Consider the following 27,081-nt stretch of genomic DNA (forward strand, 5'->3'; position numbering starts at 1 on the left):
CAGAAAAACCTTGGCAGGCTGGCTGCCCAGATTGACTGTCTATAGAGTTAGTTATGCAGCTGAAAATGTAACCATACCTGTGTTACTTCCCCACAGGACAGGTCTCCTTTTGAAACTTACAGTGTTGAACTTGTTAAGAAAGATGGGCAGAGTCTTGGGATTAGAATTGTTGGCTATGTTGGAACAGCTCATCCAGGTAAATGAATCATTTCTACTTCATATTTGGGATAATTATAAAGGATGTTAAGGTTTCTACATAATAAAATTAAGTACCTGCAGATTTTAATTTAAAACTCACAATAAAACCATGAATCTATAATAGCAAGCAGTTACTTTCCAGTGATTAGAGTCACATTTTGTTTCAGTGGTTTACCAGCTGGCTTTATAGTCAGTACCAAAGGAATTTAATATGCAGTCCGTTTGTACCATTTGCACTTCTCTTTCCTTTGCTTCTAAAGCAGTTCTCTGTTGAATACTGAGTGACTGCTATCATATTATACAGTATTATGTCTGGGTTAAAGTTGACCACTGCATATGCTGTATATTGTGAATGCTCAAAATGTATTATTTTGTGTTTAATTATGAGAAAAGTAAGTGTCTTAGTCAGGGTTTCTATTCTTTCACAAATATTATGACCAAGAAGCAAGTTGGGGAGGAAAGGGTTTATTCAGCTTGCACTTCCACATTGCTGTTCATCACCAAGGAAGTCAGGACTGGAACTCAAGCAGGTCAGGAAGCAGGGGCTGATGCAGAGGCCATGGAGGGATGTTACTTACTGGCTTGCTTCCTCTGGCTTGCTCAGTTTGCTTGCTTATAGAATCCAAGACTACCAGCCCAGGGATGGCACCACCCACTATGAGCTGGGCCCTCCCATCTTTAATCTCTAATTGAGAAAATGTCTTACAGCTGAATCTCATGGAGGCATTTCCCAAGGGAGGCTTCTTTCTCCGTGATAACTCCAGCCTGTGTCAAGGTGACACAAAACCAGCCAGTACAGTAAGATAGAATAAACATTTTATTAGGACCTTATTTTCTTTTTATATTAGGGGAATTTGGTGTAAAAATACATGATTCAAATATCTGAATAAAGTTTTTTTCTGCCGTTCCCTGAAAGTTAGCAGTAACTTTCACTCTTGGATATCAAAGAATTACTAGGTTAAATAAAAGTAAACCTTTATAAAGTATTTGGTAGTTATATGAAAATTTAGTTATGAAGTGGTTTATTTTTTCTGAAAAGTAGCAAGTATAGAGAGTTAATTGCTTAAAAGGAAATTGTCATCATGCATGGAGCAGGTGGAGAGGTTAGGAGTATTCACAGGCCTGAAGGGAACTCAGGTCAGACCACTCAGTTCTACTTTAGCCTAATGAAGTATCTAATTTCAAAATTCTGATTCTTCTATGAGCCATCATTTTTTAAGATCAGAATTTAAATAAGTCCCTTAAAAACTGAATATAAACATAAAAACTAATGTTGCACCAAACATGTTGAGTCGTTATCCCTATCTTCTGCCTGGTTGCAGGACTGTGACTGAGTTCCTAAACACATGTCCCAGTGCCTAAGTGGAAGTTAATGAATGAGAGAAAAAAATCATGTTTGTGTTACTGAGTGCAGAAAAGAATCTTTTTACCCTCAAAACCGGTGTGGGCTTGAGTGTTTTGGGGAGGATGAACAAGTGAGTTAAAAAATGAGACATTTGAAATGTCAGCAGGTTTTAAAACCATGTATACAAATAACTTGTACTTTGTTGCATTTAGTGTCGGGTATTTGGTGCTGGGGGTTGATCCTGAGTGGTCGGTGTGCTTCTGTAAAGTCACTGTCGCAGCTTACTGCAGCTCACAAGTTTGAGGCCATCCTGGTGACTCAGGGAACCTTCTTAGGAACCAAAACACACAAGTCTATTCAGAGACTGGGATTAAAGTATAAGGACCTTTTAACTGCTTAAAGATAACTGAAAGTACATGTTATAGTAGAGAAGCAAGCAACTGTCTTGGCATGGCAGATGAAAGATTGAAGTTGACAGGAAAATTCATGAAGAAGCATTAGAGCTGGTAACAAGAAAGGAGAGGATTAGCTAGGAAGACACGAGGCAAGACTGAGTGAGGAAAGGACTTGACAGGTGCAATGGCGGCCTACGTGTCAGGCCTTGTAGAGGAAATAATGTGGAAGATGATATTGATAAATATTTTCCTGTTATTGAAGACCTGGAATGTCATCCAGGATGTGTTGTGTGTTGTTATGCTGGCAGTGGGAACTTAATAAAAATCATTAAGAGGTAGTTTTTTAATTGTTCAATTTTTCTTATAGTTTTTTCTCTTGGGAATGTACTTTTTATATGGTAGTCATTTTTGTAGCTATTTGTGATTAAATATTTAATTTTACAGTGTAAGGATTGTTTAATGTTGCTGAGCTCATTCTGTTTCTTAAAATTATTGTATGTGTACAGGGGTATGTGTGCCTGTAGACCTCCCATGTGGAGGTTGGAGGTCCACGTTTTGGTATTGGTTCGTCCCACCTTTATGTGTGTTCCTGCGATTGAACTCCACTGCCAGGCCATCTCCCTGCCCCAGTTCTAGCTTTACGAAAGACCACATGTGCTTTGCTTTTTATCTGGGTGACATACATGAGCACTGAGCTAAATATAGGCAAGAATCCATGTGAGTCTTGTCATGATGCTAGTGAAAAATGCTGCGAGCTTCCGCTGAGTCGGCAGTGCAAGCAGAGATCAACCAGGGTTCATCTGGCCCTGCAGAGTTCCAGCTTAGAGAGACGCACAGTCTTCAAGGTTTCATTACTGATTATTTTTCTAGAAGGGTAGTCATCAGTCATCTCACTTTTAATTCAGGTCACTTGTGATGGTGACAGTTGGAAATAATCCATCAATTTCCCTGCGTGTGTTCAAAATAGTATTTATGAAGTCTCTAGTCAGCCTCTTTAGCTAATTAACCTCTTGATAGAATTTTGTAATCAGGTCCTAATTTTAGCTTTCTTCCTTTTTCTGTGTGTCTATGCACCTTCAGGGGAAGCTTCCGGGATTTATGTGAAAAGTATAATTCCAGGCAGCGCTGCATACCACAATGGCCAAATTCAAGTGAATGATAAAATCGTGGCTGTAAGTAGTGACTTTTGGTTGGACATTTGTCACAGGTTAGATAACTGTTTGTCGTCTATCATATGCCAGAGAAGATGATGGGATGACTTAGTTTAATTTTATAATATTTGTTTGTTTGTTAGGTTTATGCTTTTATATATATTTTGAGACAGGGTCTCACTATATAGCCTTGGCTGATCTAGAATTCGGTATATAGAACAGCTGTCCTTGAGTTCAGAGACCCACCTGCCTCTGGTTCTCAAGTGCTGGGATTAAGAGTTCATTCCACCATGCCTAGTGTAAAAGGTTTTTAAAAATCAACTTTATTAGTACAGTGAAATCATATTGACTTAGGCTTTGACATGATGTTTTTATCTTGTCAAACAAGAAATATTTCACTAAACATATTTATAGAAAAAAATTGTATGTTTACTTAAATCAATAAATGTATGCATGGGAATGTATGTGAAGGATGTCTTATGTCCCCTGGGGAACACGCTTTAAGAGTCTGGGCATTTACCCATTTTATATGCAGTGAGGAATCTATTTATCAGTTCTTCTTGCTGCTTTTTTACTTAGAATAAGTTGAATCCACCAAAAATTGAAATACTTAATATATTTGAGAATATAACCTTTTGCTAGTTAAAACCACCCTTTTAGTAGTAGATATCTCCATGCTTTGCTGTCTGATCACGTTATACAGGTGGTCCACACTGACTTACACAGCACTGGGTGATGATCAGAGTCCATCTAAGGAATCCCGGCTTTTGGAAATGTCTGTTGATTTGTAGGGTATGGGGGCAGAAGAAGCAGTGTATGCTTTGAGGGAAGGTAGGAGGGATGGAGAGCAGTGGTCTGGCCTGCCTGGTTTCTTGCACGTACCTTTTTCAGAACACTAGAAGACCCAAAGATGGGAAATGAGTGTGTTTCTGTGGAAAATATCACAGAATAATACCACACACGGATAATACTTCAATATTAGTAATTAATTTCTGTTATATTTTGAGAATAATGTACAACAATTAACCAGATTTTATAGCTTTTTAAAGTTATAAAATTTTGACTATCATTTTAAATTAAATCTCTTTGCCTCTGTCAGGCTGATACTTAAAATGTGTGACTTAAGAATATAAGATTATAAAATAGACTTTATTTTTTAATTTACATGTAAGTTTGTTAGCAAAGCTAGTTTTTTTCTTATTCAGACTACTTTCTGGTCTAATATGCAGTATTTGGGGGAGTAAAATTAGTTACCCCATTTTATTCAGCACTGCCAAAATTAAAACTTTGAGTAGCCAAGAGGCACGCTGGTAGTCAGAATGGCTAAGATCAAAAACTCAAGTGACAGCAGATGCTGTCGAGCGTGTGAAGAAAGAAGAACACTCCTTCATAGCTGGTGGGATTGCAAGTTAGTACAACCACTCTGGAAATCAGTCTGGTGGTTCCTCAGAAAATTGGACATAGTACTACCTGAGGACCAGCTATACCACTCCTGGGCATATACCCAGAAGATGCTCCAACCGGTAAGAAGGACACATGCTCCACTATGTTCATAGCAGCTATGTTTATAATAGCCAGGAGCTGAATGCAACCCAGATGTTCCTCAACAGAGGAATGGATATAGAAAATGTGTTACATTTACCCAATGGAGGACTACTCAGCTATTAAAAATGAATTCATGAAATTCTTAGGCAAATGGATAGAACTAGAAAATATCATCCTGAGTAAGGTAACCCAATTGCAAAAGAACACACATGGTATGCACTCACTGATAAGTGGATATTAACCCAAAAGCTACAAATAACCAGGATACAATTCACAGACCACATGAAGCTCAAGAAGAAGGAAGACCAAAGTGGGTGCTTTGGTCCTTCTTAGAAGGAGAACAAAATACTCACAGGAGCAAATATGGAGATAAAGTGTTAAGCACTTTAAGGAAAGGCCATCCAGAGACTGTCCCACCTGAGGATTCATCCCATATACAGTTACCAAACCCAGACGCCAAGAACTGCGTGCTGAAAGGATCTTGATATGGCTGTCTCCTGAGAGGTCCTGCCAGAGCCTTACAAATACAGAGGTGGATGCTGTCAACCAACTGTTGGAGTGAGGGTGGGGTCCCTAATAGAGGAGTTAGAGAAAGGACCGAAGAAGTTGAAGGGGTTTGCAACCCCACAGGAAGAACAACAATATCAACCAACCAGTCCTCCAAGAGCTCCCAGGGACTAAGCCATCAACAAAGGAGTACACATGGCTCCAGTTGTATATGTTACAGAGTACGGCTTTGTCGGGCATCAATGGGAGGAAAAGACCTTGGTCCTATGAAGGCTCGATAGATGCCCCAGTGTAGGGGAACTGAGGGAGGGAGGTGGGAGTGGGTGGGTGGGTGGAGGAACACCCTCATAGAAGCAGGGGGTAGGGTGGGGGTGGGTAGGTGGGAGATGGGAAAAGGGGATAACATTTGAAATGTAACTAAAGAAAATATCCAATTTAAAAAGAAAAGGGGGAGGAGAGAGAGAGAGAGAGAGAGAGAGAGAGAGAGAGAGAGAGAGAGAGAGAGAGAGAGGCATGGTGGATAGCTCAACTTCTAATCCAAGAGGCTGAGGCAGGAGAAAAACTGAATCTGAGGCTAGCTTGCACTATCTACTGAGTTGGCCTTTCTGCACTATATAATGAGACCCTCTTTCAAAAACCAAAACAAAGCAAAAATGGTGGTAGTTTACTTGCAACTCTGTTCTATCTCTTGATCTCATAGGTGGATGGTGTGAATATTCAAGGTTTTGCTAATCAGGATGTTGTCGAAGTATTGCGGAATGCTGGGCAGGTGGTACACCTGACCCTTGTTCGAAGGAAAACATCTTTATCTGCTTCTCCGTTTGAGCACTCTTCAAGCAGAGGTAATTAATGCTCCTGTCCCTGTCTTCTCCATGGAGGTGGGTTTGGAGGAACAGCCAGGATTTGGAGATTGGCCTGGGAGTTTGAATAGGAAACTGTGCTTATCTCGTGTAGTTCAGTAGTGGAGTAGTGAGTGGAGTAGTGAGTCAGCTGTCTGCCTTGCACAGGCCTTTCCCCAGTCTGCTTGCAGTACACCAACCCAAATGACAGGAAACAAGCACTGACTGAGCCAGCCCAGAGCTCTAAATGGAGAGAGAAATCAGTTTTGATCTAGGGCCCTGTCTTATACTGTGACATTTCTTAAGGTTCAGATCCCAGATTGCTTTTAGCGATAAGTTTTACCCTAGTTGTCTTTTGGTTTGCCTTTGAAGTACGGTGAGAAAATAAAACAAAATTTTTGTCAGGAACACTTTTATTAAAGATAATGTTTGTTATCAGTAAGGTTATAAGATAACAAATCTTCATTGCAGAAAAGTACACATTTTTTTGGATATCAGAGGACATCTTTTGGGGGACAGTTTTCCCTTTCCGTATTGCTTCTGGAGATTGAACTAAGGCCATCATTCTTAACTGCCAGTGCCTTTGCTAGCTGAGCCATCTTTCTGGACAATATTTGGGTCTTCATGGCACACAGTCACACTGCTGTGTTAGTACATTCTGATGGTGCGTGTTCCTCTGCTTTCTCAGGAGCTCTGATTGGCATTTTAGAATTTTTTTTTTTTTAATTTTCTTTGTATGAGTATTTTTGTTTGCATGTTTGTCTGTGCATCACATGTATGCCAGGTGCCTGTGGAGGTCAGAAGAGGGAGGGCGTCAGATTCTTGGAACAGGAGTTACAGTTTTAAGTTGCCATGTGAGAGGTAGAAATGAAACCCAGATCCTCTGGAAGAGCAGCCAGTGTGCTGAACTACTGAGCCATCTCTCCAGTCCCTCTAATCGGCATTAGAAAAGAAACTATGATTAACTCCACTTTTACCAGGCATGGTGATGCACAGCTTTAATCCAAACACTCAGGAGACGGAGCTCGGCAAATCTCTGGGCAAATCAAGTCCACCCTGGTCTACATAGCAAGTTCCACACCAGCCAGGGTAAAATAGTGAGGCATTGTCTCAAAGAGTAAACAAACACATTTAAGCTCCAAGGCATCAGAGTGTTCTTTTCTGACCTCTAGGCACCAGGCAGGCACACAAATCACTTATACACATAAAATAAATAAATCTCAAAAGAAAAAAAAATTATATTAGTTGTTTTTCTCATTACACACCAAGAAACAGTTTTAGAAAGGAAGGAATGGGTTTACTCACACTAGATGAATAACCAGAGATTCCTTTTGTTGTTGTTTTGTTTTGTTTTGTTTTGTTTTGTTTTGTTTGTAAAGGGTTTTCTCTGTGGACCTCACAGAGATCTGCCTGTTTCTGCTTCCCCTGTATTGGAATTAAAGACATGTGCCACCACCACTTGGCTAGAGATTCCTTTCTTAGTTGTTCTAAATCGCATCAAGGTGACAGCCTAGAGTACTCTTTACACACTGTGTGGGGTCCATGCTTTTGAGCTTAGCATTAAGAGACAGGTGGGTCACTATGAGTTCAAGGCAAGCATGGTCTACATAGCAAGTTCTAGACTAGCAAGAGTTACATAGTGAGACCCTGTCTTCAAAAGGAAATCAAGCTAGACATGGTGGCATATACCTTTAATCCCAGCCCTGAGAGACAGAGGCAGGTACATCTTTCGAGTTTGAGGCCAGCCTGGTCTACAGAGTGAGTTCCAGGAGTTGCCAGGGCTGTATAGAGAGATCTTGTCTTGAAAAACAAAACCAAACCAAAGAAAACAAAACAAAAAATTACCCTTCACAATTGTTGAGTGTTCTTGGATGCTGTGTGTGTACATTATTGACTAGCCTATCTGTAGAACTTCCCTGTTTTGTCTTTGAAACTTCAAGTCACTAACTTCAGTCTCTTTTTCTTGGGGGCTGTCATTTAACTGTTTCTTTGAGTTTGACTCTGCAGAAAGGATGAAGGGTAGACCCATGCAGTGTATGTCCTTCTCCCCTGAGCGAACTGTACTTCACGTGGTATCCTCCACACCATCCATGCCTAGCAACCTATTAGACTTCCTTTTAAAGGATCAATAATATTTATTGTTTGTATATGTGCATTTCATTTATGTATTTATGCTAAGTATTCACTGAAGCTGTGTCCCTGTCTTGGTTATTATAAATAAATAATGCTTCAATTAATGATAGATGTTTCTTATCCTAGTGCTATGTATGCATTTATTTATGGCGTCAGATGATTAATGATCTAAAAAATACTCTGTGAGTGGTTTTAAAGGCTCATGTTACCGTCTCAGGAGTTTAATTGGTTGTATGTTTGAGCTCTTTGTTGTTAAAACATTGTACACATATAGAGAAAGGAACAGAGCAGAAAGAGCACCCACTCACTGTGACTTATGTCTGTCAGTTGCCAGCTTCCCTTGTTTCTTTTGAATCATTTTAGAGTGAGTGGTTTAGCAATCCCAAAGATAATGATGTTTTCTTTCTTTCTTTCTTTCTTTCTTTCTTTCTTTCTTTCTTTCTTTCTTTTGTGAAATATTTATTTATTTAATGTATATGAGTGCACTGTCGCTGTCTTCAGACACATCAGAAGAGGGCATCAGGTCCCATTACAGATGGTTGTGAGCCACCATGTGGTTGCTGGGAATTGAACTCAGGACCTCTGGAAGAGCAGTCAGTGCTCTTAACTGCTGATCCATCTCTCCAGCCCCAAGGAGAATCATATTATTATAACCAAGACAAGATATAATAGAAATATCTAATATTGAATACTTTGTACATATTTAAGATTTCCCAGTTGGTGGTGCCAAGGAGATCACTCTGTGGGTTAGAGGGTAAGAATGCTTGTTGGCAGGCATGAAGACCTGATGCATATTCCCCAAATCCATGCAAGAAACTGAGCATGGCTGCACTTGTGCTTGTAAACCAGCATTGCGAGATACGGAGGCAGGAACATTGCTGGGGTTTCTTGACTGCCAGCGTAGGTCCAGGTTTCTCAAGAAATCCTTCCCCAGCCTCCGTGTGCAGGCACACCAACACAGATCGTATGTGCATGGTCTCAGACAGACAGACACACCCACACACATCACACATAGGTTTCCCAGTTGCTCTAAAATGTCATTTGTATTTTCTTTTCCTATTCCTTTTGACTCCTCCCATAAAACCCTTCCTAAACCACGTATCCCATGTGTGGTGATTCTGGCTTCTGAACGTAGACGAGCCCCTGACCCCCGCCCGGTGCTTGCTTCTTCTTTTCCTAAGGGTTAATCTTTGACACTAAAATGCCACAACCTGAATTTGATGTTTCCTTGCAGCCTTGTACTTTTTGTTTTTAAAACTTTTTATTGGTTCTTTGTGAATTTCACATTCTGTACCCCAATCTCGCTCATTTCCTGGTCCTCTCGTTCCTGTCCTCCCCCCTTGCAGTCTCCCCGAAAAGGAAAAAAAAAAATCATACTGTGGAAGCTGTGGTGTGTCACAGCGTGTCCCACAGTCTACACTTTTGTCCATACTTCTTTGCTTGTAAATGTTCATTGCAGTGAGTCACTGGCCCAACGTCAGTGTCAGCTCTCCTGTGTTGCCCTGGCAAGGGGCAGGGTCTGCTCTCCTGAATGCTGTAGCTGATAAGGGCAGAGCCAGCTCTCCTGCCTGTTGCAGGTGGTAAGAGCAAGGGGCAAGGGGGGTAGGGGAAGGAGGGCATCTTTTCCTCATCAGTGTCACCGCACAAGAGATGAGTGCCAGGGCCCTCTCTCCCGCTCTCATGCTCTGCTAACGCACAACTCTTCCTCCCAGCTCTACCGTGCTTTCTGGGTGGTGGGAGGGATCAGTTCACCTGCCCTCACATCCCTTAAGGCCAGCTATCCCATGATACCCAGGTGAGGGATCAGCCAGTCCTGCACAGCCTCAGTCATCAACAGGGCACTGAGTGGCAGCCCAGACCAGGGGTATTTACCTGGAAACAGAGCCCTGCTGCTGCAGGGCCATGGACCCAGACATGGCCCTCAGTGGTAGCACAGGCAAGGATGTCATCATGATCTTCGGTGGCATCACTGGCTACTCTTATCAGGCTTTTCCTCACTACCCTTGATTTCCTGGTTCTGTCTCCTCGCGCTCACCTCCTTCTGCTTCTCTTTCTCTTCCATTTCTCTACCATTTACATGCTCCTCTTAGTGGCACCCAGGGTGTCTCGGGGTCTGGGCTTGTCTCAGCAATGCTGTTCCCTGCCCATGCAGTGTGGCCCTGGGCTGAGGTCATCTTGGGTGTGGTCTGCCTGCCTGAGCCTTTCTGGCACAGGACTGGTGGTTGTCTCAGGCTAGCTTCCAGTCTGCCCTAGTAGTGCCAGGCTGGTGATTATCTTGGGTTCGTCCCTACCTGGACCTTGTGGCCCCAGGTGGGGGCTGTCTTCTCTCAGGTTACACCTTTTACAAAAAGCTGGAGAGATGGCTCAGTGATTAAAACTCTTGCAGCTTTTACAGAGGACCCAGCTTCGGTTTGAAGCACCCATGAAACTCGGTCGTTGAGACCACTCATAACTCTAGTTTTAAGGGATTTGATACACTCTTCTGTCCTCTGAAGTCAAAAGTCCCAAACTTGATGTATATACATGCATGAAAGCAAAAACACCTGTACACATTAAAAATGATATATTAAAATCTTAAAAATTCTTTTCAAATGATGGGATTAAAAAACAACTCTGTAAAGTGTCACGTGTGCAGCCTTTCTTCTGTTGAATTAAAAAAACAACTGTGTAAAGTGTCACGTGTGCAGCCTTTCTTCTGTTGAATTAAAAAACAACTCTGTAAAGTGTCACGTGTGCAGCCTTTCTTCTGTTGAATTAAAAAACAACTGTGTAAAGTGTGACGTGTGCAGCCTTTCTTCTGTTGAAGACACACTTAGTGGTTTGCTGGCAACTTTGCGGAATTTCACTTGCTTCAGCTAAGGAAAGGGGGCGGGGGAAGGCTCTCTCTGCACCTAGAGGAGTTCTCCCACCCCCAGTCTCTGAGCTAGCTAGGCTGTTCACACGGGCTTGATGGTCCAGCCTATTTGCATATGTGGCTTAATACCTGTCCACATCAGCAAGAACATACAGCCTTCCAGTTGTTGCTTTCTTATTTCTTTTCCTTTCTAAAGCTATAGTAAATCATCTCTCTCTGTTTTGTCGTGGTTCAACCCTTTTCACTTTCATTTTCTCTACTTCCTCTTTCTTTGACTACTGTCAAGCTATCTTTGTGATTAACTACCTCACAGAACACTTTAGTGTATTGGCATCTCATGCAGCGCAGCAGGTCCTGGGAAGGACGAATGAGAGTGAAGTCAGCCCATTTGCATGCGGCCCCACCCCCAACAGGACTAGCGATTTAAGTCACAATTTTTATTTCAGAAACTGTTGCAGAACCACCTAAAGTACCAGAACGAGCAGGATCCCCGAAACCAGAAGCTAATTTGAGTGTGGAAGCAGAGGAAATTGGAGAAAGACTGGATAATCTAAAAAACAACACTGTACAAGCCTTAGAAAAACCAGGTAGGCTCAAAGCCTTTACTTTGGAGTACTTCAACCTTATTAACAATTTCTTCTCTGTAGTTAATATGGTGTGGCATACACAGTCAGACTCAGACCTATGCAATAAAGGCAATATTATATCAAGAACTTTGTAAAGTTACAAATATTCTAACAATCAGGTAGCAGCCAACGACCCATATAAAAGCAGTTTAGATCTGATGGGTGCTCATCCTGTAGAGACACATTAGCAATTTCAGATGGGCTATTTTTCTAGGGATGTACTATCATTGTAGAGTATGAATGAGGCTCTAGGTTCAATCCTTAGTACTACCACCAATCTTAGGTTCAGTTCCTAGTATTAACACCAACCTCATACTATACCCCCCAAATTTAAATTAATTGGGGAATTTTGAATGTAATCTTAACATAAGGTTAAGATTATAAGATATTTGGTAGTAGAGCATCAAATGTATTTTTGTTTAATTGTGTTTCAAATACATATTTATTAGTATGCAATAACTACTGTCTTAGTTAGGGTTTTACTGCTGTGAACAAACACCATGACCAAGGCAAGTCTTATAAAAAACAACATTTAATCGGGGCTGGCTTACAGGATCGGAGGTTCAGTCCATTATCATCAAGGTGGGAGCATGGCAGTATCCAGGCAGGCATGGCGCAGGAGGAGCTGAGAGTTCTATGTCTTCATCCAAAGGCTGCTAGTGGAAGACTGACTTCCAGGCAACTAGGGTGAGGATCTTATGCCCACACGCATTCCAACCAGGTCACACCTATTCCAACAAGGCCACACCTCCAGATGGTGCCACTCCCTGGTCCGAGGATATACAAACCATCACAACTACATAGCATTTTAATCACTATGTATTCTTACTTAGATTAAGAAGTATTACTTAGATTACTTATTTAGATATAAATTGTATTTAAATCTAAATATTTTATCTATCCATCTATATAATCTATCATCTATATCATCTATCTATCTCTCTGTGTGTTTCCTCTTCATGAAAGTTAATAACATGAATTTTCCATAAATTGCATCAAACTGCTAGGCTGTTTTATATCTATTTTTGAATTGTTTCCAAACTTCACCTTTGATACTATACCTTGACACTTCAGTTGTCACGGGACTCCCTTCTGCAATCAGAGTTATAGCTTGGTTCCTTCTACAGAAGCCCTCAGCTAAGAGAAACTTCTTAAAATATTGAATACACTCGTTTCCTGAGAAGCTGGCTTTTGCCCTTTGTTATGTTAAGAACGGTAGGCAGAAGGAAGGTATTATTCTCTCACTAAAGATCAGGTTTAGGAGCTCCCCCGCCCCTTCGGATCCACTAGAGTGCAATTAATTGTTACTCTTTTAATTTAGTTGAGCTCAGATAAATATCAAAGGATTGCTAGGTGAAAAATCAAATCATCTTGAAATTAGAAATAGTCTTAGAAGTATTTTATCTCATTACCGTTGCCATTGTATAGTTTGTTTTTGAGAACACACATTACTATATAGCTCAGGATAGCCTAGAACTCACAGCACTCCTGTCTCCACTTGTCAGCTTCCCATATGCTGTAGCCATGCTTACCCCCATCCCCCTCGAGTGCGATCTCACAGTGTAGCCCTGGAGCCCTGAAACTTGCTGTGCAGACCAGGCTGGCTTCAATTTCAAAGAGATCTGCCTGCTGATGCTGCCTTCTAAATGCTGGGATTAAACATGTACACCATCACGTGGTCACAGAATTGTACTCATGTTCTTAAAATGAACTTCCCTGCCTTTTTCCATGCATGTGTATAATTTCAGTTTGCAAGTGCGCCCGCCTCTCCTGGTTGTTGTGCTGTTAGTCAGGTTCTGTCTTACGTGCATGGTGAGCATAGTCTTGTTATAGCCTTCTATGCCTTTTTTGTTTTGTTTTTTGTTTTTTGAGTTGCTGCAAGTAGATTAGCCTCCTTCCTCTGGCCTTTGAGCTGTCTGTGCTTTCATTGTGTGCCTGAAGGTACAACCAGCCTCAAGGGAGCTGGTGAGATGGCAGTTTCTTCACTTCAGTAACCCTCCTGCCCTTCTGCCTCTGACTGCTATATTTGTAAGCATAGAGTTCCTCAATACGTTGCAGATTTTGTTCAGAGTCATTAAACAGATATGAAACTACACCTGGGAGAAACCGAACAGGCAAACTGTTGAATCTTTTAAAGATTTTGGTAAAGGGGCTGGAAAGATTGTGTAGTGGAGAAAGCTACTTGCCGTGAGCCTGAAACCCAAGGTTAACTCCCAGAAGCCCTGGAAGGTGGAAGGAGAAAGAAAACCAGCCCCACAGAAGTTGTCCTCTGACAGCCACAGGTGTGCTGCGGCTTGTAGGACATCACCCCTCCCCCTCCCCAGGCTCCCTCACCTCAAATACTGAGAAATCAAAAACAAAGTAGGAGACTGGTAAGAACTCAGACTTCCATAAGGAAATGTTCACAAGGAGCGATGCCACCCAAATGATTTTGGTACTTGTTTCTATAAGATCTTTGATTAGCTGCCCCCAAATGTAATCTAGCATATCAGTTAAACATAGTTATTTCCTGGGGGCTCTTTTGTAAATGGAGTAACTTAAGTTCTTTAGCGTGCATTAGTCTTAGTCTCTGATTCTGAAGTTAGCCTATTTAACTTAATGATTGGTAGTATGTAATTAAGCATGCTGTGCAGCCAGAGGGAGCCGCTCTGAAGCTGAAAGGGCTGAGCCTGCCTGTTACCTTTGACGGGAGGCAGATGGTTATGTCACTTGGGATGCGTGTTCTCAGACACGTCCAGTCTTACAGCAGAAATGAGAAACTTAAAACAACCTGGGACCTTTTCATCCTCTGCTATTGGTGTGGATGTAGGTGCAGTGATAGTTTTAGTACCTAGACTTTTCTCTGTCAGGTATTCTTCAGACTGCTTGCTGCTCTGAAAGTCTGGGGAAGATTATATGGAGAAGAGACCTGGCACTTCAAATCCGTCTTAACCTTTAAAATGATCTCACCTGGACAACAATGGCATCATTAAGTCAGGAGCACTGTAAAGATACAAATATCCTAGTAATTAAGCAGTAACAAAAGGCTGGTGTAAAACCAAAGCTTCTATCTGATAAACCTCAGGTTTTAGCTGGCCAGCCTCTCCATCCGTCCGTCTGTCCTGGCATGTGGGAGCCTGGCTGTACTGTTTCCCTGAGTCTTGTTGATTACAGTGATAACTCAGTACACACTTACAGTCCCCTTGGAGAGTCGGAATGGCACTGCTCTGAAAAGATTAGCACTTAAATCAAATCTGTGCAAGATCTACAAATAAAACTAAGCGAGGTCTACATAGAAAGTATAGATTCAGATTTCACTTGTAATTCATCGCTTCCTCCTCCCTTCAAAGCCTCCTGAACAAGAGCCCCTTTACAGTTTAACCACAGTGGCTCTACATTTTCTATTAGTCTCGCAAGCCACTGGGATTTACATTCCTAGGTAGATTTAAATGAATACATTTTCCTCTTACCTCATTTCCCCTTTACCTACCGAAGCAGAGCTATTATTGAAGAATTTATTGAGTATGTTTGGCTCACAGTAGCTTCGACATTCTTTTTCTTATAGATGTATATCCAGAGAAAGTTCCAGGCTCTCCAGAAAATGAGCTGAAATCCAGATGGGAAAACCTACTGGGCCCAGATTATGAAGTAATGGTATGTCTTAAAAAAACATTTTAATAGAAAGTTTCATTTCATGCTATTATCCTAACACTATAATTTAAAATATGAGAGTCAAAGCAGACACAGACTGCCTTTATTGTTTTCTTCCTGTCTTTCTTTCCGATTAGAGCAATCAATCAATGTTTAAAGCGTTTTAAGCTATAAGAACAATTAAGGACTGTACACAAACTTCAGTTACAATTATCAGACACTCAGTTCATGTTGAAGCCATTTAAGTCAACAAGAGGCAGAAGTACATTAGGAGGGTGAGAGCTTGCCTGTAAATTTATAACCTGAATCAACTGCTTAAAATGGCTGGCATCTTTATGATTGCTTTTATGATCTGTTTGTTTTATTGTACACGGAAAGGGCTGTGGATATTAGTCCTATGTTTCACAAAGAATCTTACAGTTTTATGGGAAAAATGAAAGAATGATTATCAAGTGTATTTAGAAGAACAGGAAGTAGTTTAGGTGAGGCATGAGGTTACTCTGCCAGCAGGCCGTTAGGCTTCCTCTCACCTGTTATTACATTCGGCCAGTAAAGGATTGGCTACACGTCCCCAATGAATCCACTTGAAAGCAGAAAACCGTGTTAGAAAAATCTCATCGGTGTTCATCAAACATGCCAATAAATATCTGCTGTCTTTCATATTTTCTTTTTTGAGGCAACGTCTTGGTAGTCTTGGTATGCAGCTGTGACACATAACCCTTAGGTATATCATCATTAGTATTGGGTTGTCATCAATGCCAGACACTTTATTTCTGATTTTGGATGTCTGGCACTGTCATTAGAGAAGCTTTAGGTAATTAAGTCACATGGTTGTTTTCTTGCTCATTCTGGGCTGGTATGTTAGTTCTTGTAGCTGCGGGGTCTCCAGTTCATAGAACACTGTCACTAGGCTGTTACCTAGACACTCATGTGTTCTCTACCTTCAGTGGTATATGTTCAGAGAATACGTGGTTCACCAGTATCTCACGGGGTTTTTTATTTTTGCTTTTTTGATACTGGGTCTCATGTAGCCTAAGCTGGCTTCAAACTTGCTGTGTAGCTAAGGATGACCTGGAACTTGTAATCTTCTTTCACTTCCAGTTGTGGAATTACAGACATGAACTCTTGTGCCTCATGGTGAAGTGGAGGCTAAATGGGAGAGAGACTTTAAGTTGGATATATACAGTGATTCCCTTAAAGTGGTAGGGATATAAAGAGAGGCTCCGAAAGGCAAGTGAGTGAATGAACACACACATCCCACTGTTCCTTACTGTGCTTTCCTTTAGACTACTGCCGATCTGTTTGTTTTTTTGTGGAGGAGAGGGTAGTGATTTGAGAGAGGGTCTTGTATAGGTTAGCCTAAAACTCTGTAGCTGAGGCTAGCCTTGAACTCCTCATGATCCGCCTGCTACCATTTCCTCCATAACTGACTTACAGGAGTTAAGACCTTAGCTTGAAATTTTAAAATGGCGATGCTCCTAGTTTGTCAGAGGTAAAACTTTTAATACTGTATATTATGATTGTGTGTGTGAGTATGGGTGTACATGGAGAGATCAGAGCACAACTTTCAGGAGTCCAGTCTCTTCTGCCTTTGCATTTGTTTTAAAGATCACACTCAGCTCATTGGGCTTGTGCAGCAAGAGGTTTTCCCTGCTGAGCTATTTTTAAAAGTACTTATTTTGTTTTCTGTGTAAACCCCTGACTGAGTGTGTATATATATGAACCACTTCTGTGCTTGGTGCCCATCGAGGCCAGAAGGCAGTGTCAGAGTCCTTTGAACCAGAGTTACAGATGGTTGTGAGCTACCATGGGGGTCTGGAAATCAAACTCAGGTCCTCTGTAAAAAACAAAACAAAACAAAATAAAATAAACATACTTTTAACTTCTGAGTCATCTCTTCAGCCCTGTCTTTAGTTATCTTGGCAGTACAAGAATAAAATTTTTATTAAAATTTAAGGGATCATAGTTGGTATAGTTAGACAGATCATCATGTCTGTTTGGTCCATGATTATGGATTCCATATTCTCACTGTGGTTCAAACACATTTGGGGAAAAATTTTCAATATAACTGAACAGGTACAAACTTGTTTCACATCAGCATTCCTAAACCATATATTGAGACATGTTTATGAACCATTTTTCTTGTACTAGTGTCATAAGTAAGTGAGAACTGGTTTCAGTGCATAGTATACCTTTATGAAAGCTTGAGCAACACCTCAATACCAAAAGATGATTGTGTGTGAGGAGTTTAAATAGGACCCTGAGTTTTATTGGTAGACAATCCAAGGAAACAAATTCCATGCAAGGAAAAGTACTTCATTGTTGACCTCTATCTGTTAGTGAAATAACAGCCCATGTAGAAGGAGAACAAGACACCAGTAACATATCACATTCAGTTTCACTTGTGGATGATGTAGGATGAGGAGATTAGTGTAGCAAATACAGAAACACAAATGTGTTGCTACGTGCTACTTGTGGATTTCAGAAATACTGGGTAGAGGTTGTCGGATTACTCATCGGTGTGCTGGGTTTGCTGATAAATTTCAGAATATGAAGGAGCAAATGAAATTACACGCATACAAATCGGGAAATGACCGTCTTATAATTCTAGGTAGCCACTTTGGATGCTCAGATTGCAGACGATGAGGAGCTACAGAAATACTCGAAGGTAGGCTGGGCTGAAAGTGCTGCTCTGCTTCATTGTTGCTGAGCTTTCTTCACGTTCTTGCTGAAGAAGCTGAGTGGCGTGGTCTAAAGTCTTCAGACCTGAATCATACACGCGTTCCAGAAGTGAGCAAGGCTCTCAGTAACAACAGATACAAGTGGGTAGATAAGGCTGGGAAGAACATGGAATCCTTATGCTGTTTCCGGAAGCCAAAAGTCCAGGTTTGACTCTGGCACAGTAGCCATGAAGGTGACAGGTGAGTGTGTGAGCGCCTCAGGGGTTGTATGGAGACTTTAGGGAAAGGTTTTCTGCAGTGTGGAACAGAGATGGGCTTTAGGCTTTGAAAAACATAATGTCTGGATATTCAGGGACAGAAAACATGGTTGACCTGAGTTTGTTGGTCTTGACTTAATCAATTTGAATGTAATCACTACAATCTATCTGAATGTAATCACTATTGCTGTGGAGAACATGCAGTTAGTAATTTGGGCAGATTCTGTCTTCTCTTTATAAAATAATTTGTAGTTTTATCCTAGACAACCAGAACCTCACTTATTAAAATAGAGAATCTTTTAAGTGGCCTTCACAATAAATAATAGAAAAGGAAGGATGTTTTTTTCCCAGAGTTTCAGAAACACTGCTGCACTCCTCCATGGACCCTAGCGCTGAGCCCACCTAAGACGCTCCATTCAGAGGCAGTGTTTAAAATGAGTTCTCTCAGGGCTGGAGAGTGGGACCACTGGGTAGGAGCGTGTGCTGCTGTTCCGGAACACCTGCGTTCTAGTCCCAACATCCAGGTTGGGTGTTTGTAGCTTCAGTTCTAGAGGACCTTCGCCTTCCTGTGGCCTCCATGGGTACACACGCGTGCCCGTGCATACACACACACACACACACACACACACACATATAAAAGTAAGTCTTTGAAAGAATGAGTTATCTGTCTCATGTGGCTTTCTTAAGCTAAATATCAATTCAGGTAGTTTTACTGTTTCTTCCTTTGTATGTATGGTATTTTGCCTCCACAATTGTTTGCCATATGTGCTGTTGTTTTAGGGGTGTGTGTGTGTGTGTATGTGTATGATCAGGCCCTATATCATGGTGCAGAGATTAGAGGACAGCTTTCCAGATCTGGTTCTCTCCTGCCACCTTGTGGGAGCCGAGGATTGGACTCCTGTCATTAGGCCTCTATGGAAGCCCCTTTCTTTATATGCTGAGCTGTCTTGCTGGTCATTGTTTTATGGGGTTGGATTCTCAAGGCTGAGAGTGGAGAATATTTCTTTCCTTCCTAACTTAGCTGCATTTTAAGTCAATTCCTAGTAGAGGCCATGTCTGGCTGACCAAGCTCTCCTCAGATTCACAATGTAAAATTAACATTGCTCTTTATAGCCAGTTGTTAATTATTTACAGTGTCATTTTTCTGAGAGCAGTTTTTGATTAATAAATCCATCTAAAGATGTTGGGAGATATTTTATTCAGAGCTGGGGTAAAGCATGTAATAGTTCATCTAAGTGCAGTAGTTACTATTCACAGTTTTTCTAATTAGTTTTAAACCTCCTTTGTCATATAGCTGTAGATCTTTAGAGAACCTTTGGCTTTAAAACATGCCTCACACCAGGCTCAGTACATCACACAGCTTGCCTTTTGGTGTTCCCATGACAAACTGCATAAAGCCAGGATCCTAATAGTCCCTTACAAGCAGAGAGGGACACAAAGCATGTCCTGTGTGTATTTTAAAGAATGTGATTCTGCAGGCAGATGCTATTATCATGCCCTCATTCCCTAGGTCCCTGCTACCAGCTCACCTCTCCCTTCTTCCCCTCATAGCCTCTGTGCAGTAGAGTTGTATCCAGGCAATAACATAAAAAGATGGAAAGACCTTGAGAACCATGTTCTAAAATGCTGCCCATGCATTCAGCTGTTCATTCGTGAGATACTGATATGCACTCTGCCATGTGCTCTGGTATACAATGTGTTCTAGATGAGAACAAACGAGAAAATGATCCTTACATTGTTATATTACTGGAAGAACAACAAGAAAAGTTAGTCATTTAACATGACCTGAGCCTATTAGGCAAGGCAAGTAGATAGAGAAACAAATGCCTAGTAACTTTAGATAGGAAAGGCTTTGTAAAGGTGGGGACATTTAACAGTCTTCACCCCCTATACCTCTGAGTTGTCACTGTGGTGAGTTCCTGCCCTGTTGCTAAGGCTGCTGAGGAATTCTGTTTTCCTGCTTGTGCTTCCTGAGTGACTGAGGTTTCATCCACACATGCTCTGGGTTTAGAAGATGACATTTTAGGGAGGCAATTTAGGACGTGAAATAACCAGCCTAATTTTCCTTGCAACGTAATATGAACAATAAGATTTGGTGGTGGTGGAGCTGGAGTGTACATAGATTTGGCATATGCCTGCATTAGTACAGCTCAGTGATAAGAGGTGGTTTTCTGTCACAGGTTTATGTGCCCAGAACTTTTAGAATATGATCTTTCAAAAGCTCCTCGTCATATATTCTGTTTTTAAGACATTTAATTATTTACTTGATACTGTTTTGTATTAGTGCGCCCTTTCAGTGGAAGAAATGAGAAAAAAGTTTTCCCTCGAATTGCACTAGTCTCTTGATATTTCTCTGTTCCCTGTGTGTCTTTGTGTATTTGTAGCCAGTATGCCTATTTGTTTGCTTATTATGTATGAGGCAAAAAGATGTCTAAGTTTTCCACCTAACATTTCCAATTTTTTTAATACTGATTTTCAAGTTATTACACTCCATAGGATATTTCTCTTTAAGTTACTGGCTTATGATCTAAACAGCATAACTTTTTTTTTTTCTTTTAAAAAAACAACATTTAATTGGGGCTGGCTTACAGATTCAGAGGTTCAGTCCATTATCATCAAGGTGGGAGCATGGCAGCATCCAGGCAGGGATGGCAAAGGCAGAGCTGAGAGTTCTACGACTTCATCCAAAGGCTGCTAGTGGAAGACTGACTTCCAGGCAACTAGGATGAGGGTCTTAAGCCCACACCCACAGTGACACACCTATTCCAACCAGGTCACACCTCCAAATGGTGCCACACCTTCAAATGGTGCCACTCCCTGGTCCAAGAATATACAAACCACCACATTCCACTCCCTGGCCCCCATAAACTTGTTCAAACACATGAGTCTATGGGGGTCATCCTTAAACATAGCATAATGCAAAATGCATTTAGTCCAACTTTCAAAGTCCTCATAGTCTATAGCAGTCGCAACAATGTTAAAAGTCCAGAGTTCAAGGTCTCTTCTGAGATTCATCCAATCACTTAACTGTAATCTCCAAAGCAAGACAGGAAACCAGCTGGAGATTCCAAACTCTGCATCTCCATGGCTGATGCCAAAGCGGTCTTCAGATCTCCACTCCTTTTTCCTCTTTGTTGACTGCAACAAACTGCTTTCTCCTGGACTGGTTCCACTCCCTGTTAGCAGCTTTCCTCACCATGTATCCCATGGCTCTGGCATCTTTAACATCTTTGAATCTCCAAGCAATTTCAATGTTACAGCTTCTTTTTTTAATGTCTGGGATTCCACTTGATCTTTTGGGCTCCCTCCTAAGGGCTGGCATCACTTCTTCAGCTCTGCCCTCTGTAGTACTCTAAGTTCAGGTTGATCCACTCCACTATGACTGCTGTTCTTGGTGATCATCTCATGGTACTGACATCTCTAATACAATGGGGTGTTCCACTCCAACTAGGCTTCACCAATAGCCTCTCATAGGCTCTTTTCATGATGCCAAGCCTCAAATCCTTTGCATTACCCTTTCAGTCCTGGGCTATCAACTACAGCTGAGGCTACACCTTCTCCAATGGCCATCCATGACCTCTCACAGTGCCAAGCCTCAGCTGTTCTTCATGACACCTTCATGCCTTCAAAACCTGTACCATCTGGGTGACTCTTAAACATTACCAAGTTCAGCTACAGCACGAGGTACAACCTTGGCTATCTCTGGAACACAGCTTCTTTGTGCTCCCAGACAACAATTCCCAGAAAATTTCACCTCAGTGATGCTGGTCTCTTTTTAATCATTGCTAATTTTTTAGCTCCAGCTAGCCAGCATCAATTTTCCCAGTAATTCCTTCCATTCTTAACTCTAGAGCCAGATCCACATGGCTAAAGCTGCCAAGTTCTGCTGCTTGCAGGAACTAGAACATGACCCCCTTGTACTATTACATTGTCACTGGCTTTCTGTTTTCCAACTCCTTCACTGCCTAAGCTTGGCTGTCCTGGATCTTGCTCTGTAGATTGACCTTGAACGCAGAGATCAGCATGCCTGTCTCCTGGGATTAAAGATGTGTCAATAGCATGACTTTTAAGATTTTGTGTGTGTGTGTGTGTGTGTGTGTGTGTGTGCGCGCGCGCGTGCGTGTGTGTACAAGTGGAAGCAAGAAGAGGGATTAGATTCTTGGAGCTGGTGTTACAGGTGGTCATGAGCCACCTGATGTGTGTCCTGAGAACTGAACTTGGGTCCTGTGAAAGAGCACCAGGTTCTCCTAACCAGTAAGCCATTCACTCCAGCCCCAAACATAGCTTTTTAAAAATCCACTTATAAACTAGGAGAGGAGGTGCACACCTTTAATCCCAGTAAAACACAGGCATGTAGTCTCTTAGTTCCATGCTGGTCTACAGAGCAAGTTTCAGGATAGTCAGGGCTACACAGAGAAACTCTATTTCAGAAATAAAAACAAAACAAAAACAAAAACAAACAAAACCAAAATACTCACTTATAATTGCACATTTAAATCATAAGTCAGTGCCTTTTCATTTTTCTCCTTACAATATATAAAGAAGATGTTAGCCAATCAAAACCCATTTCACAGCTGAGGTTATGGGAAGCCATATAAGTTGAATGACAGTTGTATTGCTAGATAATAGCACAGACAGGCTGCAGTTTGGTATGCATCACTCATTCCTGAAATATCTACAGTAGAATTCCCACTGTCTGCCATATAACTGTGGTAACATTTGTGGGGACAAACGAATAGGTCTCTGATCCCATGGAGCTCAGAATATGGGACACAAGATCATGTGATAGTTCTTATAGATCCAGAGAACTACTGTTAAGTGAAGAAATTGGGTTGACAGAACTGGGCAAGACTACTTTGTGGTTTTTATTTGTTTTGTTTTGTTTTTTATTCTTTCAAAGATTTAATTGTTGACTTTTAAAGTAGATATGAAGGATAACGTAAGTTGGAAGACAGCATAGAGCCATATGTATGAATACCATGGTAAGCTGGGGAGAGTTGCAGCCCTGGGAGACTGAGGCAAGAGGTTTGCCTCAGGTTCCAGGCGAAGCTTGGATACATAGGAGACCCCCAAAAGGAAGTCAGTCAGTGCTATAATGAAACCCATTACTTTGTATGCTTAGTTAAATAAACAAATGAGGGGGAAAGACCAGCCCATGAGGGTTCAGTAGACCTCTAATTGCCAAGTAGGTATTGCGTAGCCCGGGAAGCATGTGCCAGGCAGTGCAGAGCTGGTCACCTGTCAGTTTCCAGTTGCAGCTCCCATGCTGGCATTTATAGTTTAGTTAAACTTTTATTTTTCAGGTGTAAAAAGTTTAATTATATCCTAAGACTCAACAAGCAGCAATGGATAGGGAAATTGAAAATAATATGTACAGCTTTTAAAAGTAATCTTATTCACCTGTCTTTGAAAAAGTGGTTATCTTTTTTGTTTTCTTACAATACTAATTTTCAAATATAGCTCTATGCTGTCTTCCTACTTCAGTTACCCTCATGTCCACTTTAAAAATCAACAATTAAATCTTTGAACAAAAAACAAAACAAAAAAGTAGTTCTTTTCTCTTCCATGTTGCATTTTTTTTCAACTGATGTATACAAATTTTATTTCTGGGGTGTATAAGTATACAGTGTATAATGTGTATAGTTTGTGAGTGTAAAATATATTGTATACTTTAGTTACTCTAGCACTGTGAAACATTGGACTTCCTTCTTTACTTGTCACCTGTTTTTTAGTCTCTCTAGTGACCTCTATTCTATTTTCTCCTCAATGTCATAAGCTGATTTAGAAGAGGCCACTTTGGAGACAGGGAGACAAGGAATGGCTGAACTTGGTCTTGAAAAGAAGAATGTGGCCAGCTGGGAACTTAGCAACCCCCTCTATGGCAAAGGACTAGCATGGGGAGCAATAAAAGGCTTTTCATCCTTCTGGGTCAAACTTAGCAATGGGGAAATGGTAACTGAGGTTTGTGAGACGTGCAGAGTGGTAGGCATGGACTTTGTCCAAGATACCAGGACTCAGCGATGGAAGGATTGAAGGAGGGTGTGGTGATCTGAAGTCCAGCTTTTACCCTACCCACAGTTCCATCAGGAGGATGGGGTTTCAAGACTATAAGCAAGTGCTGCCAGCCCGTGGCTTTCTTTGGATGGGGTCCTCCCTATAGCCAACCGTAAGGATGCAAAGTGTCACTTTTGGTAATGGATAAGGCTTCCCTGTGAGCTAGAGGCTCTTTGCAGAGGCTTGAGCATTAGCAGCTAGCTCTGCTTCTAGGAAGCTGTAAATCATGACACCAGCGAGGTTTCCCGCATCTGGGGGTACGTGCACTTTTAGCAATGGCTTTCTTGGCAAGTGTTTACTATTAAGATGAGCACAGTTCTGTAAGGAGAGATATTAGCCCCGTCTTACGACTTTGTGCTGGCTGTCTAGTGGAATGTGGGAATGTAAGCGATCATTAGTAATACCTCGGGTATGAGAACAGAGCAAGCTCTGCTCTGCAGCTTGGACGGGACAGGTCAACAGATTTCACTTTAGTTCCTTTTAAATATATTTCTCAAGTTTAAATATATAGCTCACGAACGTGAGTCTCGCCTCCCTCTGTGGTGAGTAGACTCATTTTAAGGTGGTAGATAATCTGGGCTCTTTAGGGGCTGCAGTAGCATCCCCATTCTGTCACTTGGGTCAGCTCTCTGTTTTAAAAATACTCTTTTGGTTTGCAGCATGCTTTTCTCATCTCCATATGGGGATTTGATAGACAAAGTTTCTTTCCTGAGTTCATATGCAGCTGATTGAGCTGGCGCACACCTATGATATTCTCATTTGGGAGACAGAGAAAGAATTTTGAGTTAGGCCAATCCCAGAAAATAAAGTAAATAAAATAAAACCCTGATGAAACAAAATAAGAGGAAGGGTGTAGCTCTGTTGGCCAGCCGTTTGCCTAGCATTTACAAAGCCGTGGATTCAGTTCCTGTCGCCAATGAGCAGGCTGTGGCAGTGCATGCCTGTAATTCCAACACATAGGAGGTAGAGGCAGAAAAAGTTCAAAGACATCCTCAGCTAGGTAGTGAGTTCAAGACCAGCTTAAGACAAAGTGCTATTAAGCCTCTAAAGGCTTATATAACTAGTAAGTGGGAGAAGTAGTAGTGACATCGTGGGTTATTGTACCCGAAGCCTGTACCATTCTCTTGTTCCTTTCTTAAAAGTAAAAATTGTACTCTTGGAAAATTCATACAGTGAGTGCATTTTGATCCTTACCACCCATGACATTTCTACCTAGATCCACACCTCCTCTCCCCATACAGATTCAATTTTGCTGCTGCTTCCTTTTTTCCCTCCTCTCACTGAGTGCAGCTGTTTGCCCAGCCACTGCTCTTGGGGCCTGCTCTGACCCGTAGTTGACCTATCAGGGGTCAAACCATTAAAGAAAACTTCCTCTCCTTTTCCCAACAGCTGTTAAATGCTGGGAAATGTTAAATACTTAGTGGTGAGATTTCATGCTTACCTTTCTTCAACCCTCAACCTTGCTGGGATTTCGTCTGGCTTAAGTTTATGGAGGTCATGTGCGTGCTCTCACAGTTACTATAGATTCATATCGTAACTGCGCTGTTGTGTCTGTAAAATGTGGTTTCTGTAAAGTTATCCATCCCCTACCGACCGGCTCTCAATCTTTCTGCTGTGTCTTCCCAAAGATCCCAGGCCTTGTGGGAGAATATGATTTGTACATCCTTTGAAGGTTGGGTATTCCACAGTTTCTTATCCTCTTCACAGTGACCACTTGAGTGTCTCTGTTGCTACCCACTGCAAGAAACTTCTGCAGAGGCTTGAGAAATGCACTGGCCTGTGGGTATAGCAGTAAGTTAGTAGGAACCCCCTCTCTGCTCTGATCTGTGACTATATCACTAAGTCAGTAGGGGCTTCTCTCTCCCTCTCTCTCCCCACCCCTCTCCCTCCCTCCCTACCTCTTTCTTTTTTTTTAAAGATTGAGTCTTAATATGTAACCCTAGAACTTACCTGGTAGACCAGGCTGATCTTAAATTCACAGAGATCCTCCTGCCTTTGACTCCCGGGGGATTACATGCATGTCACCACACTTCTTTTTCTTTTCAAAATTCTCAGTAGATAATGTATAGATGAGACTTAAAATTCAAAATATACAGAGGATATAGTATAAAAAGCAAGTTTCTTTCCCTCCCCTCACCTGGATGCAGAGACTCTTACCAGTTCTTCAGTATGTGATTTTTGTGGAGTGAAAAACAGACAGAGGTATCTAGAGCTATGCAGAGGCACTTGGGCAAGTTTCATGTTAGAAACAGGATTCTCTGTCTCTGTTCCTCCCTCCCTCGTCTCAGTCTCCCCGTCGCTTTCTGTCTCTCTGTGTATGTGTGTGTCTTTCCTCCCAATGCAACTCAGTTGGTCTAAAACTCTATGTGCCCCAGAGAAGAAGTTGGAAAGAATTGTCAACATATATTAACATAGTATATTAATATGATATATAATTATATGTAATGTATAATCGTATATAACAATATATATGAACATGGTATAGTAACATAATATATTAACATATTTCTCAGTATTCAAAACTAAAATTTTAGAAGAGATAAGCAAACCCTGAGTAAGCAGTGCTTTGTTGGATTGGCTGATTGCCTGACTGCTGATGGATAAACCATCCTCTTTCTTCAAGACATGTAGCCTTCATCTTGGAATGTTTGATTTTTGTTCATACTAAATTTAGTAACTTTGTACTTTTGAACATGAATGGGTCTATAATACTTTTACTTACTGTGTGTATGCATCTGATGAGCACCAACCCTGGGGTTCCTTCTGTTCTGTTCTGTTCTATTTTATTTTGAGTTCTTTTTTGGGAGCTATCCTCCCCCACCCTATTGACACCTCCTTGGAGCAGTCCTTTCCAGAAGTTTTTCTG

General features: G+C 41.4%; 1 protein-coding gene across 11 annotated transcripts in view; it reads left to right on the forward strand.

Annotated features, from left to right (window-relative positions):
* Positions 1-27,081, forward strand: part of Patj (PATJ, crumbs cell polarity complex component) — a 324,044-nt gene that overhangs the window by 30,357 nt on the left and 266,606 nt on the right. For all 11 annotated transcript variants that reach the window (XM_006502706.3, XM_006502704.3, XM_006502705.3 and 8 more), the window contains 6 exons: positions 97-196; positions 3,019-3,110; positions 5,842-5,983; positions 11,414-11,554; positions 15,138-15,226; positions 17,835-17,891. In XM_006502706.3, the coding sequence (XP_006502769.1) occupies positions 97-196; positions 3,019-3,110; positions 5,842-5,983; positions 11,414-11,554; positions 15,138-15,226; positions 17,835-17,891 (621 nt within the window). The remainder of the gene's footprint in view (positions 1-96; positions 197-3,018; positions 3,111-5,841; positions 5,984-11,413; positions 11,555-15,137; positions 15,227-17,834; positions 17,892-27,081) is intronic.

This window comes from Mus musculus, chromosome 4, assembly GCF_000001635.26.
Source record: "Mus musculus strain C57BL/6J chromosome 4, GRCm38.p6 C57BL/6J".
Classification (NCBI taxonomy): Eukaryota; Metazoa; Chordata; class Mammalia; order Rodentia; family Muridae; genus Mus; species Mus musculus.